Source organism: Dipodomys ordii, unplaced genomic scaffold (genome assembly GCF_000151885.1).
Source record: "Dipodomys ordii isolate 6190 unplaced genomic scaffold, Dord_2.0 Scaffold198, whole genome shotgun sequence".
NCBI lineage: Eukaryota > Metazoa > Chordata > Mammalia > Rodentia > Heteromyidae > Dipodomys > Dipodomys ordii.
In genome coordinates this window covers 311121-327234 of record NW_012267414.1, presented here as the reverse complement: position 1 = coordinate 327234, position 16114 = coordinate 311121, and the positions used below count along the sequence as shown (strand labels likewise).

Sequence of the window (16114 nt, the reverse complement as noted above, 5' to 3'; positions counted from 1 at the left end):
AAAAAAAAAAAAAAAAAGTTTTGCTTCTGAGTCACGACAGGATTTAAATCAACCTCCCACCTCCCAGAGACACTCAACATTAAAGTAAAACACTGTTCATAGAGGGTAGCTGTAACTTAATCAGTAAATCTAAAATAAACAGACTTAGGTTGCCATCTTTGGAGTAGTTATCAATCTACTATGTGCTCTTTATGAATGGGAAGTATTTTCAATTAACGTCACAATCTTTAATGTTTTATTGTTCTTTTAAAATATATTAAAAAGCTTTGTCTATATAGAAAGTCCAGGTTTTCACAAACATTGCTTTTTATGTCTCTCTTAGTAAAAAGAACAGTTTGATGTCTTTTAGTCTTGATGGACACAACGCAATATATCCTAGCACTTCCTAAACAAGAAAAGAAAACTGACCTTTTGGTTCCCTTGCTAGATAGGCCAGAAGTAGAACAGATGAGAAACAGGAAAATTATCCCCACCATACCTCCTTTCAAATGTTATAAGATTAGCACATGTGAAGTGCCTTCTCCTTTAAAATGGTAAAAGTCGGGAAATTCTTCAAGGATGGAAAAGGACAAAGAGCATATATGGCAAAAGGAAGTCCTGAAAACTTACCTTAAATATGTTCAAAAATGAAAGAGGAACTTTAAAAATAAGTACAATAGCTGGGCACTAGCGGCTCATGCCTATAATCCTAGCTACTCAGGTGGTTGAGATCTGGAAGCATAAGAATCTTACCTCCAATAAACTACCCAAAAAAACCTCAAGTGGAACTGTGGCTCAAGTGGTAGAGCACTCACCTTGAGCAAAAGAAGCTCAGGGACAACGTCCAGGCCTAGAGTTCAAGCCCTAGGACTGGAAAACAAACAAAAAAATTAGTATAATAGCTGGGTATCTACCAGTGGCTCACATCTGTAATCCTAGCTACTTAGGAGGCTGAGATGTGAGGTTTGAAACCAACCCAGACAGGAAATTCTTGTATTTAAGAGATTCTCATATCTTAAAAAAAAAAAAAAAAAAGCTAGAACTGGGCATATGACTCAAATAGTTGAGGACCAGCCTCGAGCAAAAGAGCCAAACAAGAGCATGAGGCCCTAATTTCAAGCCCTACTACCAGCAACAATTTTTTCTTAAATAAAATGGGTTTCTTCTACATAACAATTCTAACATTTTAACTTTTCCAAATTTTAGACTTGTATCTGACAAATAAAAACATCACCAACTGTACTTCTGTACTCAGGTTACACCATGGTTCATCTGACTTAGTATAACATACCTTTAATTTCACTGGGAATGGGCTGTGTCGCTTTTTTACTTCCATCCATGGTTCTGAATCCAAGTCAGGTAAACTGGTAGATAAACCTCTAGACATTGCTTGAAGATTACTTGTTTCATTCTTCTGATGTGGGCTCAATGGACTTCCAATTCTTGGAGAAATTGGGGCAGACCCTACAATTTTAAATTAGTTCTATGTTAAAATGGTTTTCCTTGCTTATGAAATACATTTTCACAAGCATTCTAACTTCAAGAGTATCAGTATGACTAACTAATTATGATGGTAATCTATTTGGGAATCAAGTTATCAGTGAAATCTTTTTTTTTTCAGTGAAATCTTTTTAAGTAAAGATTAAGACCAGTAAGTTATAATTAAATCAAATTTCAACTGCTCTTATATCATAGTTATTCTATAGCATGAAGTCAAAATTAGTTTATTATTTCACTAGGACTTAGTTATTACTCCTACTTTACATATTTAACAAGATTAATGTACTAATTGAAGACTATCCAAATATCATCTTGGCTCATAATGAATACTGAAAAGTACATGTCACTATACTGAAGTGTACAACTTCAGCAATAACTTTCAAAATATCTAAAAATTGTTGGAATTTAAAAGGTCCTTCTTTTCCATACTAGAAATGCCAGTTTATTTCAAATAAAAATGTATTTCCATAAAATTCAAGTTTTCTTTATATTTTTTAAAAGCTACAGCATTTTTAAGTTTTATATTTTCATGCTCAGAAAGATGATGCAATATGGACTTGTTTTTAAAAGTACATATTGAAACATGTTGCAAACCTGAAAAACACAAATTTTTAAATGTAAAACTGCAAAAGTCATTGTTTATCCTCAATTCATTGAAAACTACACAGTTCAATGTTACATCAGAAAGCTGAAATAAGTCAATACCAACAATCTTTTCATTTATTAGAGGTATGCTGCAGGTCTGAGTAAAAGTGCTCTGAAATTTTTACTTCCATGTACATGAAGGTTTTAGTACTTCTCCCAGAATATTTTACTTTTAAAAAGAGACATATTTCTGAAAAGAAAAGCTTCTAAAACTCTGCTTTCAATACAGCAGACCTTGACTGTAGGTATAGCTGTGTCAGAGAACCTGCCTTCCATGTGAGGCCCTGGATCAATATCCAGTGCCACAAAACAAGCTAAAACACACAATCAATTAATTTTTGTCCACATCTGTGGCTAGCTGGGGCTGGAGAGTGGTTTGAATGGTACAGACTGACTGTGAAGATACCAGAAGATTTGGAGGTGACAGGAATTTGTTATATCTTAATTGTACTGTTGGAATCACAATAGTATACTGGTCAGAACTATATTCTTAAACTGGATGTGCGTAAATTACAAGTTAAAATTGTTTTGAAAAAGTTTTTGTAATAAGAAAATTTTGCAACTAGCTATATGCAATTACTGACCTCTTGAAAGGTCAGTAATTTTTAAAGGTGCTCAGAACAAGTGTAAAATGTACACCAGAAAATACCTGGTATCATGCTTTCTCAAATACTATCAAAGTTTAGCACTGAGTGTATGTTGTAAATAATATGTAGATATAATAAAACTAAAATATCTAATAAAAATAGCGAACTTAAATGTTTTGTAGCAACTATTTCTATTGGATACTGCTGTTCTATATCATTCTTGACCCGGTATATCAACTGATACTTTTTTTGGCTGGTCTTGAGGCTTGAACTCAGTGCCTGAGCTTCTTTTGCTCAAGGCTAGTGCTCTACCACTTGAGCCATAGCACCACTTCCGGCTTGTTCTGTGGTACTGAGGAATCAAACCCAGGGCTTCGTGCATGCTAGGCAAGCACTCTACCACTAAACCACATTCCCAGCCCCTCAACTGGTCCTTTACAAATAATTCAAATGGAATACAAGGTTTAGATTTCTTCACAATGCTAAAGCTGCATGGTTAGAAAAAAAATATGAATTCATGGATACTTCCTAACAGTATGAATTTGTAAATATAATAAATAAAACTTTAAAAAGAAGACAATCACATTATCCTGCAGCATTTGAGGAATGACTTTGCTCCCTACACAACTAAATACCTAAATTACTACATATACGAATTACACATTTACGAATGACAAGAACAGCAACTAGCATATGGTATAAAAATCAGTAATTACTATTTTAATGTAGAAACGTAATCTTCTAACATCCACTTCATGGTTTGTCATGTAATCATCCCCAAATGTTCATTAAGCTTGAACTACACTTCCACCATATGTTTCATTGTTTGTAAAACATATGTTCTTAGAAATGGAATTACATTAAGATATCAAAGAATTTGGATAAGATGAAAATTTAAGACTTCTAATAGGATGTTTTATATTGGCTTATACATATGCACTGTATGGTTTTCTACACCCTTATTTAGTATATAAAAATATACTAAATGATATATTGGTAGAGTTTAAGAGTAATAGCCAACCACAAATCTTTCTAGACTGAATAAGTAATTTGAATTATCAAATCTATTTATGTAGATGTAAATTATTAGGACACATACTTTAACGATTTCTTAGTCACATTTTGTGAAAACAGAAAATTCACCTTTCCCGCTTTTCCACTAAAATTTTCAGCTTGGCTTTCCAAATATAAATTGCTATATACACTCTTATCTAGTATGACTTTTTTCCCCTTCATCAGGAGATCACAGCACTTTCCAAAGGATTATATAGTTTTTGTGTGGCATTTTCAAACATTTCCGCGTATCGTATCATTTTCAAAGGAAATCACACCACTTATTTAATAATCATGATTTTTAAAGGAAAAACAGAATCAAGATTGTCAGGAAACCGAGTTCTCAATTTGATGATTAAGAACCTTAAGTTGATAGTACAACACTACGTCCACTAACAGAGGAAAACCTCATTTCAAAAGTCATCTTACCATTCTCATAATCAACCTTTTGTGGTGCATTAAGGTCTTCTGCTCAGTGCAAATGTCAACCCATGTTACAATTCAACCTCCAAAGAGGAAAAAATAGAATTTAAATCTTTGATAAAGAGGATGGATTATAATATTTTACAATATTAAAATCTTGAAAGGTTATGTTGTCCAAGGTTATGTTTTTAAAGGTAGCTACACTTGACAGTCTTTTTTTCCCATTTCGTTTTTCTTAAAAAAATTTTTTTTTTGTATGGGTACTAGGGCTTGAACTCAAGGTCTGGGCTCTGTCCCTTAGCTTTTCTCAGTCAAGGCTGGTGCTCTACCACTTGAGCCACTTTGTTTTTGCTGGTTAGAGATAGGAGTCTCATGGACTTTCCTGCTTGGGCTGGCTTTGAACCATGATCTTCAGCTTCCTGAACAGCTACGATTACAGGAATGAGCCACTGGTTCCTGGTGACTTCTCATCTCATTTCTACGTCACTTTTTTGGTGACACACCAGTTCTCCATTGACTTTAGGAAACTAGGTTTTCTTATCAAAAGTGAATTGTTACAGTCAAAATTTTGGGATTCATAGAGAAAGCTTATATACATATTTAGTCCTATGACCTAAAATAAATCAACATAATAATTCTATGACACTCCATTCTTTATTTCATTCATTTAATCACCTACCTTCTTATAACATTGTATAAAAAATCTAATATTTGGCCAGACACCAGGTAATAAAGTCCTTGAGACTCTTATCTCCAATTAACCACCAAAGCTGAAAATGGAACTGTGGCTCAAGTGGTAGAACACTAACCTTGAGTGAAAAGGCTCAGGGACAGCACCCAGGCACTGACTTCAAGCCTCAGGACTGTGAGACATGCACACACACATGCACACACGCACACACACACACACTCATAACATTTGTGAACTTTTATTATTCCCTGACTTTTTTGTGGATGTATGTGAATGTCATTAGTATGTTTAAAAAAAAATCACAAAAATGTACAAAGCGTTGATTTTATTCTTGCAATTTTATTAATAATGCACAAATGGTTAAGAGACAGGCATCACCAACTTGACTGACCTATCTTTGCTATCCTGAGGGAAAGGGATTTTCTATTGTATCCCACTTACCCAACAACTGCTCATAAGATGGCTGAAAAATATCATCTTGGACCCAAGTTTACACAATAAATAAATGTAACTTATACAGTCATTATATCTTTTTAAAAAATAAACAAAAAATTAAAACAATGTCACTTTTCTTCAACATTTAAAACACTCACCCAAATTTCTAACTGGAAATAGAAGAGACTAACAAGAAATATGAGATAAAAGTATCTTTGAAACTGTCCATCATGGTTTATTGATGGGCAGCTCTCTCATACTGGTGTATAAAAATACATTTCTTAAGAGTAAAGGAAAAAATACCCTTATTAATTTCTTAAATTTCTTACTACTTACGTGTCCACATTAATAATCTTACAGTCCATGTGAAACACCATGACAACATGTGTTTTGCACTGTACTTACTGAAAGGAAAATCAAATAGCAAAGGAGCTAACAACCTGGGAAATGCTACTCAATCCTCTCTTTCTGCTTTATTGATCTGGGCACAAGTATATATGCTTGGAAACAAAACACAGAATCTTGCAGTATTTCCACAATGATAAAATTAACTTTCCCACCGTGAATAAAAGTAGCCCATGAAGCCCAGGCTAATTTCACAGAAATAGGCAGCTCCTGTACAACAATAGCAGTCTTCTGGTCTGTCTCACATCATCCCAAAGGTGGTTATCTCCACTGTAGTGCTGGCCCAACCTCCTTCACAAGGGGTTGAGAGTAGATATTCTTGCACAGAAGGCAGTCTGGTCGCTCTCACTTCTGCAGCACAATTTGTTCCAATATTTACAATGGCATTTCAGTGAGTCACCTATTCCACTGCGTATTCCGACCAAATGACATCCAAGAGCATCAGTAGATCATCACCCTGACTGAAAAAAGTTTAAGCACACATTTTTTTCCCAAGAGGGAATGTCTTTAAAATGATCCAGGAAAAAAAAAATCTTAATAATAAAGTAGTTTTTGGAAACCCTATAAACAACCAGATTAAATAGAACCCCAATGGTGCTTTAGAAGGTGGGTCATCTTATCTTTCAAAGATTAAGGTTAATGCATATTGGCAGCAAAAGTAAAGGAAAGCTATCCCACTCCTGAGTCAAAATTTCTAGACTACTCAAATCTCACAGGAGGAGAAACTGACATATCTATAGTCATTCAGTAAAATTAAGATGGGTAGGAACTCCACAGATAATAAAAATACACATGTATTTTAATAGGAAACACAAGAGCTCCATCCATAATTCTTAGATCCTTAATTAAGTTATAGCTCTGTGTGGGAAACAATGTGAATAGGATGAAGAAAATTATAAATCATTTAGTTATCTTTAATTTTTCTACAAAAGCCAATAAAATAAAGAAGATAAGTAAAATGGATCAAACAGCCCACTGTTATGCTGTTTACTGTAGAAGAAAAGCTGTTACCTGTATGTGAGCAAAAGGCTTGGCCTGGTACAAACTCTGGACAATCAATCAACTGAGAGAAGTCTGTTTGTGGCACATTTCGTGGAGGAGGGCCTGGGATTGGCCATTTTTCTGGCTCTATCTTTTTCCTCATTTTCTCATCCACAATTTCGACTTCTGTACTATCCTTCAGTGCCTAAAAATAGAAATTTCAAGCTATTAAAGAACTCACTCAAAAAACTAATTGCATCTTATAGTTGTAGTAACCTAAATATTATAGATTTGAAGTTTGCAGATTACCTTGCAGTTATTAGTTGTAAAAATATCCATGAAACAAATGGCTATTGATAACAAAGTGAATTTTAAAATGTTCCTATAAAATAGCAAATAATTATACTTAATGCTGATTTAACTTCTACTAGGTAACTTTTTTCCCCCACAATTAGAATAGTCACTTAGGGACCAAATAGAAGCCTTCAACTTTTTTTTTTTGGGTCCGGTCATGGGGCCTGAACTGTGGGCCTGGGCGCTGTCCCTCAGCTCTTCAGCTCAAGGCTAGTGCTCTACCACTTGAGCCACAGCACCACTTCCGGCTTTTTTCTTTTTGCTTATGTGGTGCTGAGGAATCGAACCGAGGGCCTCAGGCATGCAAGGCAAGCACTCTACCACTGAGCCACCTTCCCAGCCCAGCCTTCAACTTTTATCAGTGTGTGTGTGTGCGCGCATGTACATGCCAGCACTGGGACTTGAAGTCAGGGCCTGGGCACTATCCTCTAGTTTTTTCACTCAAGACTAGTGCTCTGTCAGTTGAGGCACAGCTCCACTTCAGCTTTGTGCTGGCTAACTAGAATTAAGAATCTCACTGAGGGGCTAGTCAGGTGGCTTAGTGGTAGAGTGCTTGCCTAGCATGAAGCCCTACATTCCTCAGAAAAAGCTGGAAGTGGCTCTGTGGCTAAAGTGGTAGAGTGCTAGCCTTAAGCAAAAGCAGCTCAGAGACAGTGCCCAGGCCCTGAGTTCAAGCCCCAGTACTGGCAAAAAAAAAAAAAAAAAAAGAGTTACACTGACTTTCCTTGCAGGCTTTGAATCACAATTCTCAGATCTAAGGCTCCTTAGTACCTTGGATTTACAATCCTAACAACCACAAGTCTAGATATTCACCCAATAAAAATAAAAATGTGTATCCACACAAAGCTGTACTCATAATATCTCAAAAAAGACAATTTAAATGCCTAACATGTATATAAACAGGAACAACTATACTATAAAATACTAGTTAGTAATGTAGAAGAAGCTACTTTTTCCCCCAAGTCCTGGAGCTTGAACTCAGGGCCTGGGCACTCTCCCTGAGCTTCATTTGCTCAAGGCTAGCATTGTACCACTTGAGCAACAGCATCACTTCCAGCTTTTTCTGTTTATGTGGTACGGAGGAATGGAACCCAGGGCTTCATGCATGCTAGGTGAGCACTCTACTACTAAGCCACAATTCTAGCTAAGAGGAAATTATTAAAGTATGCAATAACATAGATGAATCTTAAAAGCACCATGCTTAATGAAACCAGAAATGAACCATGTCTGATGCTCCATGCCTTTAGTTCCACCACTAAGGATACTTAGGCAGGAGAATGGAGCAGTGTAGAGCTAGTAAATGGGACCTTGTCTCAAAAAAAGAAAAAAAAAATCAGAAACAAAGGCTTCAAATACCAAGATTTATTTCTGATACTTTGGAAAAATTAAAAATCAAAACTAAAGGGACAAAAAAGGTATCAATGGTTGTTGCTAGGAGGTATATGCAGAAATGAATGGCACACAAGGTTAAAAAAAAAACAAAACCTCTCTGTGTGTATGATCTGATCCTGCCTCTTGAATTCAGGGCCTGTTTTGCTTAACTATAGTGCTCCATGACTTGAACCACAGCACCACTTCTGGTTTTCTGGTGGTTTATTGGAGGTAAGAGTCTCAAGGACGTTCCTGCCTAGGCTGTCTTTGAACTGTGATTCTCAGCTCCCAGCCTTCTGAGTAGCTGGGATTACAGGTGTGAGCTATCGGTGCCTGGCTTAAGGTATATTTTATGTTTTATAAAATAGAAATAAGCTGTGAGTTGTTTTCTGAGCACAGGTCAACTCAGATTGTCAGGTTTTGTTTGGTAGGTCACAGGGCTTACACAGGGCACAGGCGCTGTCCCTGAAGTTTTTTGCTCAATGCTAGCCTCTCTCCCTTGAGTCACAGCTCTGCTTCTGACAAGAGTCTCAAGGAACTTACTTGGCTGGGCTAGTTTTGAACCAAGATTCTCAGATCTCAGCTTTTTGTGTAGCTAGGATTACAGGCTTGAGCCACTGACACTAAACCAGATTATCTACTTTAAATGTTTTTTTTTTTTTTTAACTAGCTTTGAAACTCATCCACCTCAGCTTCCTGAGGAGCTAGGACTACAGATATGCAACCCTATATTTCATATACATTTTTTTGGAGAAGACCTTTAGACAAGTTTCACTATGTAGTCCAGGCTGGCTAAAACTAACAATCCTCCTGGTCCCACTTCCAGAATCATTATAGAAACTGGACCCATTGTAACAAGAAGACGGACAAGATGTTATATCAAAAAGCGAACTTTACAACTTTGGCCGGGCAGGGATGATAAGGGGAAAAAAAGGAGGCAACAATGCTTGATAAGAAATGTACTCATTACTTTGCTCAAATAATTGTACCCCTCTGTATGGTATTTTCACAATAACAAAAACATTAATAAAAAACAAAAAAAAAACAAAAAGAAACACGTCACCAGGCTTTTAACATTCTTTACCTTTTTTTAAAGAAATGCTTCTCATTCACAGGATAACTGAGTTGAAAGTACAGATTGATCTTTTAATGAATACTTACCTCTAAAATGAGATTAAGGTTTGTAGTGAGAGCCTGGACACGGTGAAAACCAGCAATCAGGGAAATAGGCAAGAAACCTTGTTCATCCATTTTTCTCCGAAGAAAGAAGTCTCGTTCTAAATTTTCTATACTAAAATAATATTCACTGACAAAAGTAAACATAAATTTCACCCATTATTCAATAGTATAAAAATATCCACTGAGTATATATCATCAACTTCTATGAAAATAATTGGCTTTCGTAGCAATGTTACAATATAGACATAATATAGATGACTTTATACAACACAGGGTATAACAGCAAAGAAAGCCTACTGAATAGTAAGTGTAAACTTTACAAAGTACTGTTTAAATAACTAAAACTAACTTCTATTCAGATCAGCTTCACCTAAAACAATAATCGTTTTACTTTAAAACATTTGGGTTAAAAAAATTTTTTTTTGGTACCAGTACCAGTGCTAGGTACTTTTGTGTTCAAGGCTAGTGTACTAACACTTGAGCTATAAATCTACTTGCAGCTTTTTGGTGGTTAATTGGAGCCTTATAAGCTGTTCTAACTAGGTGTGCTTTGATCCTCAAACCTCACTCTCCTGAGCAACAAGGATTACAGGTGTAAGATACTGAATCCAACAATAGTTGATATTTTTGTTTGCTTAGTTTTCTTTTTTTGCTCAAGGCTTGTGCTATACCACTTGAGCTATAGCTCCACTTCTGGCTTTACAGTATTGTAGTGGAGATATCAAGTTTCACAGACTTTCCTGCCTGAGCTGGTTTTGAACTCTGATCTCCAGATCTCAGCCTTTTGAGTAGTTAGGATTACCAGTATGAGCCACTGGTACCTGGCCAACATTTATTTTTCTAATGAGTCAATTCAGTGACAAATTCCACTACTTGCTTCACTTGAACACTAAGGAACAACAGTACACATGTCACCTCCCTGCCTCCTAAAACAATGGGATGTAATACTTGGAATTATTTTATTGAATTCACATTCAAATGTACAATAGTTTGCTACATTTTCTAAACTGACAAAGTAATGACATCATGTAATGCTTCTGAACCCTAGTAACTAGCATAAAACTGAATAAAATATGATAAACACATAGACATATGAGTATACCCAGAGTTATTATATATTTAAATGATGATTCAATTGCCTTTAAAAAAAAATTCGGTGGGGCTGGGAAGGTGGCTCAGTGGTAGAGCGCTTGCCTTGCATGCATGAGGCCCTGGGTTCGATTCCTCAGCACCACATAAGCAGAAAAAAAAGCCAGAAGTGGTGCTATGGCTCAAGTGGTAAGTGCTAGCCTTGAGCTGAAGAGCTGAGGGACAGCGCCCAGGCCCAGAGTTCAGGCCCCACGACGAACAATAAATAAATAAATAGAATAAAGCATGTTCATTTGCAAGCAGACGCTCCTTCCAGTGCACATACAAAAGGAAGGGACAATGAACCCTAACAACCCATTAGCCTAATAGCCCTGCATCTCAGTTCAAGACTATTCAGTCTCTATAGGAAATATGTGCAGGATATCTCAACAAATCTGGCATTCATAGATGCACATTTGTTATACTTGTCAGTCTGTCCATTACAGTTCATACCAATTAAAGGACAGCCCACAATCACAACTATCCTTAACCCTTAAATTTATTGCAGATGAAAGGTTTGATTCTCTGGAGTTCTATTTCAGCCCACTACATTCTTGCAGTAAATCTCATTTTCCCTTCAATAAACTGTCATTTTCATTTAAAAAAAAAAAGGAAGGAGGGCTGAAGGAGTGGCTCAGTTGGTAGAACACTAGCCAATGAGTGAAAAGCATCAGGTACTAAATCTGAGTTCCGGTCTTAGACCAAAATATATATAAAGTAAAAGAATAAAACAACAAAAAGTGGTTATCAACGAGGAGATAGTCTATAGTTTAGTAATCTTACTTTATGCCCAAATCACAAAGGTTTTTTTTTTTTTGGGGGGGGGGTCATGGTGCCCAAACTCTGGGCCTGGGCCCTGTCCCTCAGCTCTTCAGCTCAAGGCTAGCGCTCTACCACTTGAGCCACAGTGCCACTTCCGGCTTCTTTTCTTTTTCTTTTTCTTTTTTTTTTTGCTTATGTGGTGCTGAGGAATTGAACCCAGGGCCTCAGGCATGCAAGGCAAGTGCTCTACCACTGAGCCACCTCCCCAGGGCCCCAAATCACAAAGTTTTTAACAGAGTAATGAAAAAGTACAAATATAAAAGTAAATGGTTAGGCCGGGCACCAGAGGCTCACGCCTGTACTCTTACTCAGGAGGCTGAGATCTAAGGATCACAGTTCAAAGCCAGCCTGGTTAGTAAAGTCCATGAGACTCTTATTTCCAATAAACTACCAGAAAACCAGACGTGGAGCTGTGGCTCAAGTGGTAGAGCTCTTGCCTTGCGCTGAAGAGCTGAGGGACAGCACCCAGGCCCAGAGTTCAAGACCCACGACCGACATCAACAAAAGTAAATGATTAGGCAATTTTCAACTACTTAGGCTAAATTCTACTTTGAAGAACTAGGCAAATATTGTTAAAAATAATTATTTTAAGCTCTACTTCTCTGGAGGAAGAAAAACAGCTCTTACAAAACTACTGAAATATTGACATCTTAGAAGCACAATTATTTACTCTTCCTAAGTCCTGAAGAGACAAAAATTCAGTCATTAAAAAAATAAACATTTGATTTTTGTTACATCCCCAAACCCTTAGTGATTTAGTGTCATTGACAGTTATGAAGCACCACTCTTCAAAGCAAGATCTCCAGAAATCAATGAAAGCTAACAAGCCACCCTTAACCTAGTGCTTTGTTAAGATTGCTAAAAACTCTACCGCTGAAAACAGTAACAAAAAAGAAGTCAAGACTAATGCCACGTTGACATTCTGCTAAGTGTCCTAGGGAATATATCATGTCTTACACCTGGAAGCTCTCCATTTAACACTGCATGAACAGAAGTTTGAACACTGCTCCTCCCTCTCGTGTATGAGCACATTAGAGGCTGATTATCCTGATATGGAGTGTCTACTGCCAGGACTTACAAGGGACCTGGCAGCCAAAGTTAGAAATGAGCTGCTCTGCACTGTAAGCCAATCAAATCCATGGAATGAAGGCATCCACAAGATGTTTAGCTCTCTTGATAACAGGTGGCTCACACCTGTCATTTTGGCTACTCAAGATGCTGAGATCAGAGGACCCTGGTTCAAAAACAGCCATGGCAGGAAACTCTATGAGACTCTTATCATCTGTTAACCACCAGAAAACCAGAAGTGGAGCTGTGGCTCAAAGTGATAGAGCACTAGCCTTGAGCAAAAGAGCTCAAAGACAGGGCCCAGGCCTTGAGTTCAAGCCTCATGACTGACAAAACAAAACAAAAAAAACAAAGATGTTTAGCTGATGCAGAAATTATTTTCGAATATTCTAGTAACAGAGTAGGCTCCACTTTTTCTTAAATGCTTTAAGTGCTTTTTTAAAATGCCAAGTCCTTTCAAAAATGGCCCTTTTCCCTTCACCTTATTTGGACAGAGGAAACTTAAAAACTCTGAAATTTTAGCAAGTTAGTTAAGCAAATTACTTGGGAAGGTTTTATATTAATATATTATGTATACATGCAAAATATTCCATGCCATACTAATAATATGCAAAGGGTTTTTTTCCATATAGATAAGAAAATAAATGGATAGCTCTTTTGAATTCAAATTAGTACCAGAAAGCAACTAAAGAGAACTACAATATAGGGCACTGTTGGCTCACATCTATGATCCAAGCTACTCAGGAGGCTGAGATCTGAGGATTGTGGTTCAAAGACAGCTTGACAATTAAGTCTGTGAGACTTGTATCATCAATTAACCACCCCAAAGCAACAAGTGGAGCTGTGGTTCAAGTGGTAAGAGTTAATTAGCCTTAAGAATAGTGTCCAGGCCTGGAGTTCAAGCTTCAGAAATGGCACTAAAAACTATAGTCCAGTGGCTCATGCTTATAATCTTAGTTACTCAGGAAGCTTAGATCTGAGCAACACAGCCTGGGAAGAAAAGTCCATGAGACTTTTTTGTTAGTAATCAGTGCTGGTGGCTTACGCTTGTAATATTATCTACTCAGGAGGCTGAGATCTGAGGATCACAGTTGAGGAAAGTCCATAAGACTCATCTCCAATAAACCACCAGAAAACAGAAGTAGAGCTATGGCTCAAGTGGTAGAGGGCTAGCCTTGAGCTAAGAGACAGCACCCAGGCCCAGAGTTCATGACGAACCTCCCCCCCCCCAAAAAAAAGAAAGAATCTCTTGAGTAGCTAGGATGACAGGAGCTGTGGCTCAAGTGGTACAGTGCTAGATTTGAGCAAAAAACAGGGAAAGCAACCCAGGACCTGGGTTCAAGCCCTAGGACCGGCACACATGCAAAAAAAGTTTGAACTGAAGGATTAAGTCACTTTTTAATATGTCACAAAGAAAGTAAATATTAAAAAAAAAAAAGAATTAAAGTCAACTGCTAGCTGGGCACTGGTGGATCACACCTGTAGTACCCCCAGCTGTTGGAACCATGATCCTCAGATCTCAGTCTCTTCAGTAGCTAGGATTACAGATGTATACCCAGATGTTCATTTAAATTTTACCATATCTACTTACAAATAATGAGGAAAACTTCACTGTTTCATTTAAAATAATATGTATAATTTTATATTACAATATTTTTCATATGATGCAATATTTTATACAGAGAAATAATCTAAACAGAAGGGAAAACAGATGGCATATTAACAAAAAGCAAATAGAAAAAGAAAAACTTTACCCATTTACTAATTGGTCCTAGGGGGGAAAAAAATCAAAATAATCATCCTTCAACTTTTACTAACCAATGACATTAAAGGTTGATATTGTTAGAAAAAAGACTTGATATTGCAACAGATTTTACTTACATTTGACGTTTAATATACTCTTTAAGCAAAGTTTCTTCCACAGGATACAACTGCACACCTGTACCATCATCATAATAATACATCATACTGGTATTGGGTTCTGTCTGAAATGGCTGGTCAGCCCTTTCACCATGGTCTCGATAGCCATATGAGTAATCAAAGTTCACTTGATGTGAAGGGAAAGAAAAGGGACCACAGATTAATAAAGTTAAATCCAAATTGAAGTACTTGAAGGGAAAATAAATATTAAGCTAGCTTTATTACTGAATTTTGTCTTTTCTTTTTTGGTACTGGGGATCAAATGCAGGACAACTGCACTTGCTAAACAAGTGCTTTGCCACTGAGCTACATCTCAGCCATAAATTAAAAAAAATTAGTTTAATTAATTAATTTAAAAATTTGGGATAAGCCAGGTGCCAGGGGCTCAGACCTGTAATCCTAGCTACTCAGGAGGCTGAGACCTGAGGATGATGGTTCAAAGCCAGCCCGGCCAGGAAAGTCCATGAGACTCTTATCTCCAATAAACCACTATAAAACCGGAAGTGGCACTGTGGCTCAAGAGGCAGAGCGCTCCTCTCGAGCTGAAGAGCGCAAGGACAGTACCCAAGCCCAGAGTTCAAGCCCCACAAACAACAACAAAAATTAGGATAATGTAAAAAACTATGAAGGAACACTTAATCCTTTTTTTCCCAAGTCCATCTTATTTAACAAACAAAAAAGTCATGTCATACATCGAGGATTTCCTCTTCCTCCTCGTCCTCTTCCCCGTCCTCGGCCTCTTCCTCGGCCTCTAAAGGAACCTCGGATATTACCTCCCTCACTTCTCACACTGGACACTTCATCGTGATCATCTCTCTTTTCTCTATCTCTTCTCCAACCTTTTAAACAAAAACATTCCAATTTATAATAAAATAATATAATCACCTTTATAAAATACAGTAATGACTTTCTCCCTATTATAACTAGTTTACAGTAGTCAGGCAAACTTTAGATAAATATATACTAAGAAATGACATGAATTTGTTGGAGGGTTCATAAAAGAACTGGTATATGATGAAGACATTCTATTAAGTAAATAACATATTAGTTCTACATTTACAAAATCCAAAACCTAGTGAGTTTGCACTATATAAAACTCCAAATGGGGTCTGGGAAGGTGGCTCAGTGGTAGAGCGCTTGCCTTGCATGCTTGAGGCCCTGGGTTCAATTCCTCAGCACCACATAAGCAAAAAGAAAAAAGCCGGAAGTGGTGCTGTGGCTCAAGTGGTAGAGCGCTAGCCTTGAGCTGAAGAGCTGAGGGACAGCACCGAGGCCCAGAGTTCAGGCCCCCCCCCCCAAATAATAATAATAAAACTCCAGATGGGCATGCATGGTGGCTCATGCCTATAATTCGAACTACTAGGGAGGTAGAGATTAGGAGAACTGAAGGAGGTAGCTATTAGGAGGATTGTGGTTCAAGACTAGACTGAGTATTTTAAGAAGAGGGAGTAGAGAGTAGGGAAGAAAAGGACAGAGGGAGTAGCCGTATCTGGATACATGGTTTATAATGTGTAAAAGTATCACAGTAACCCCCCCTCCTTTGTACAACTAATATATGCTAATAAAAGTCACT

General features: G+C 37.2%; 1 protein-coding gene across 1 annotated transcript in view; it reads right to left on the bottom strand.

The window, feature by feature from the left end:
* The window catches only part of Larp1b (La ribonucleoprotein domain family, member 1B), a 67926-nt gene that overhangs the window by 41668 nt on the left and 10144 nt on the right, over positions 1-16114 (bottom strand). Inside the window, 5 exon segments of the mRNA XM_013034875.1 lie at positions 1271-1443; positions 6730-6904; positions 9586-9730; positions 14503-14668; positions 15234-15380. Coding sequence (XP_012890329.1) covers positions 1271-1443; positions 6730-6904; positions 9586-9730; positions 14503-14668; positions 15234-15380 — 806 coding nt within the window.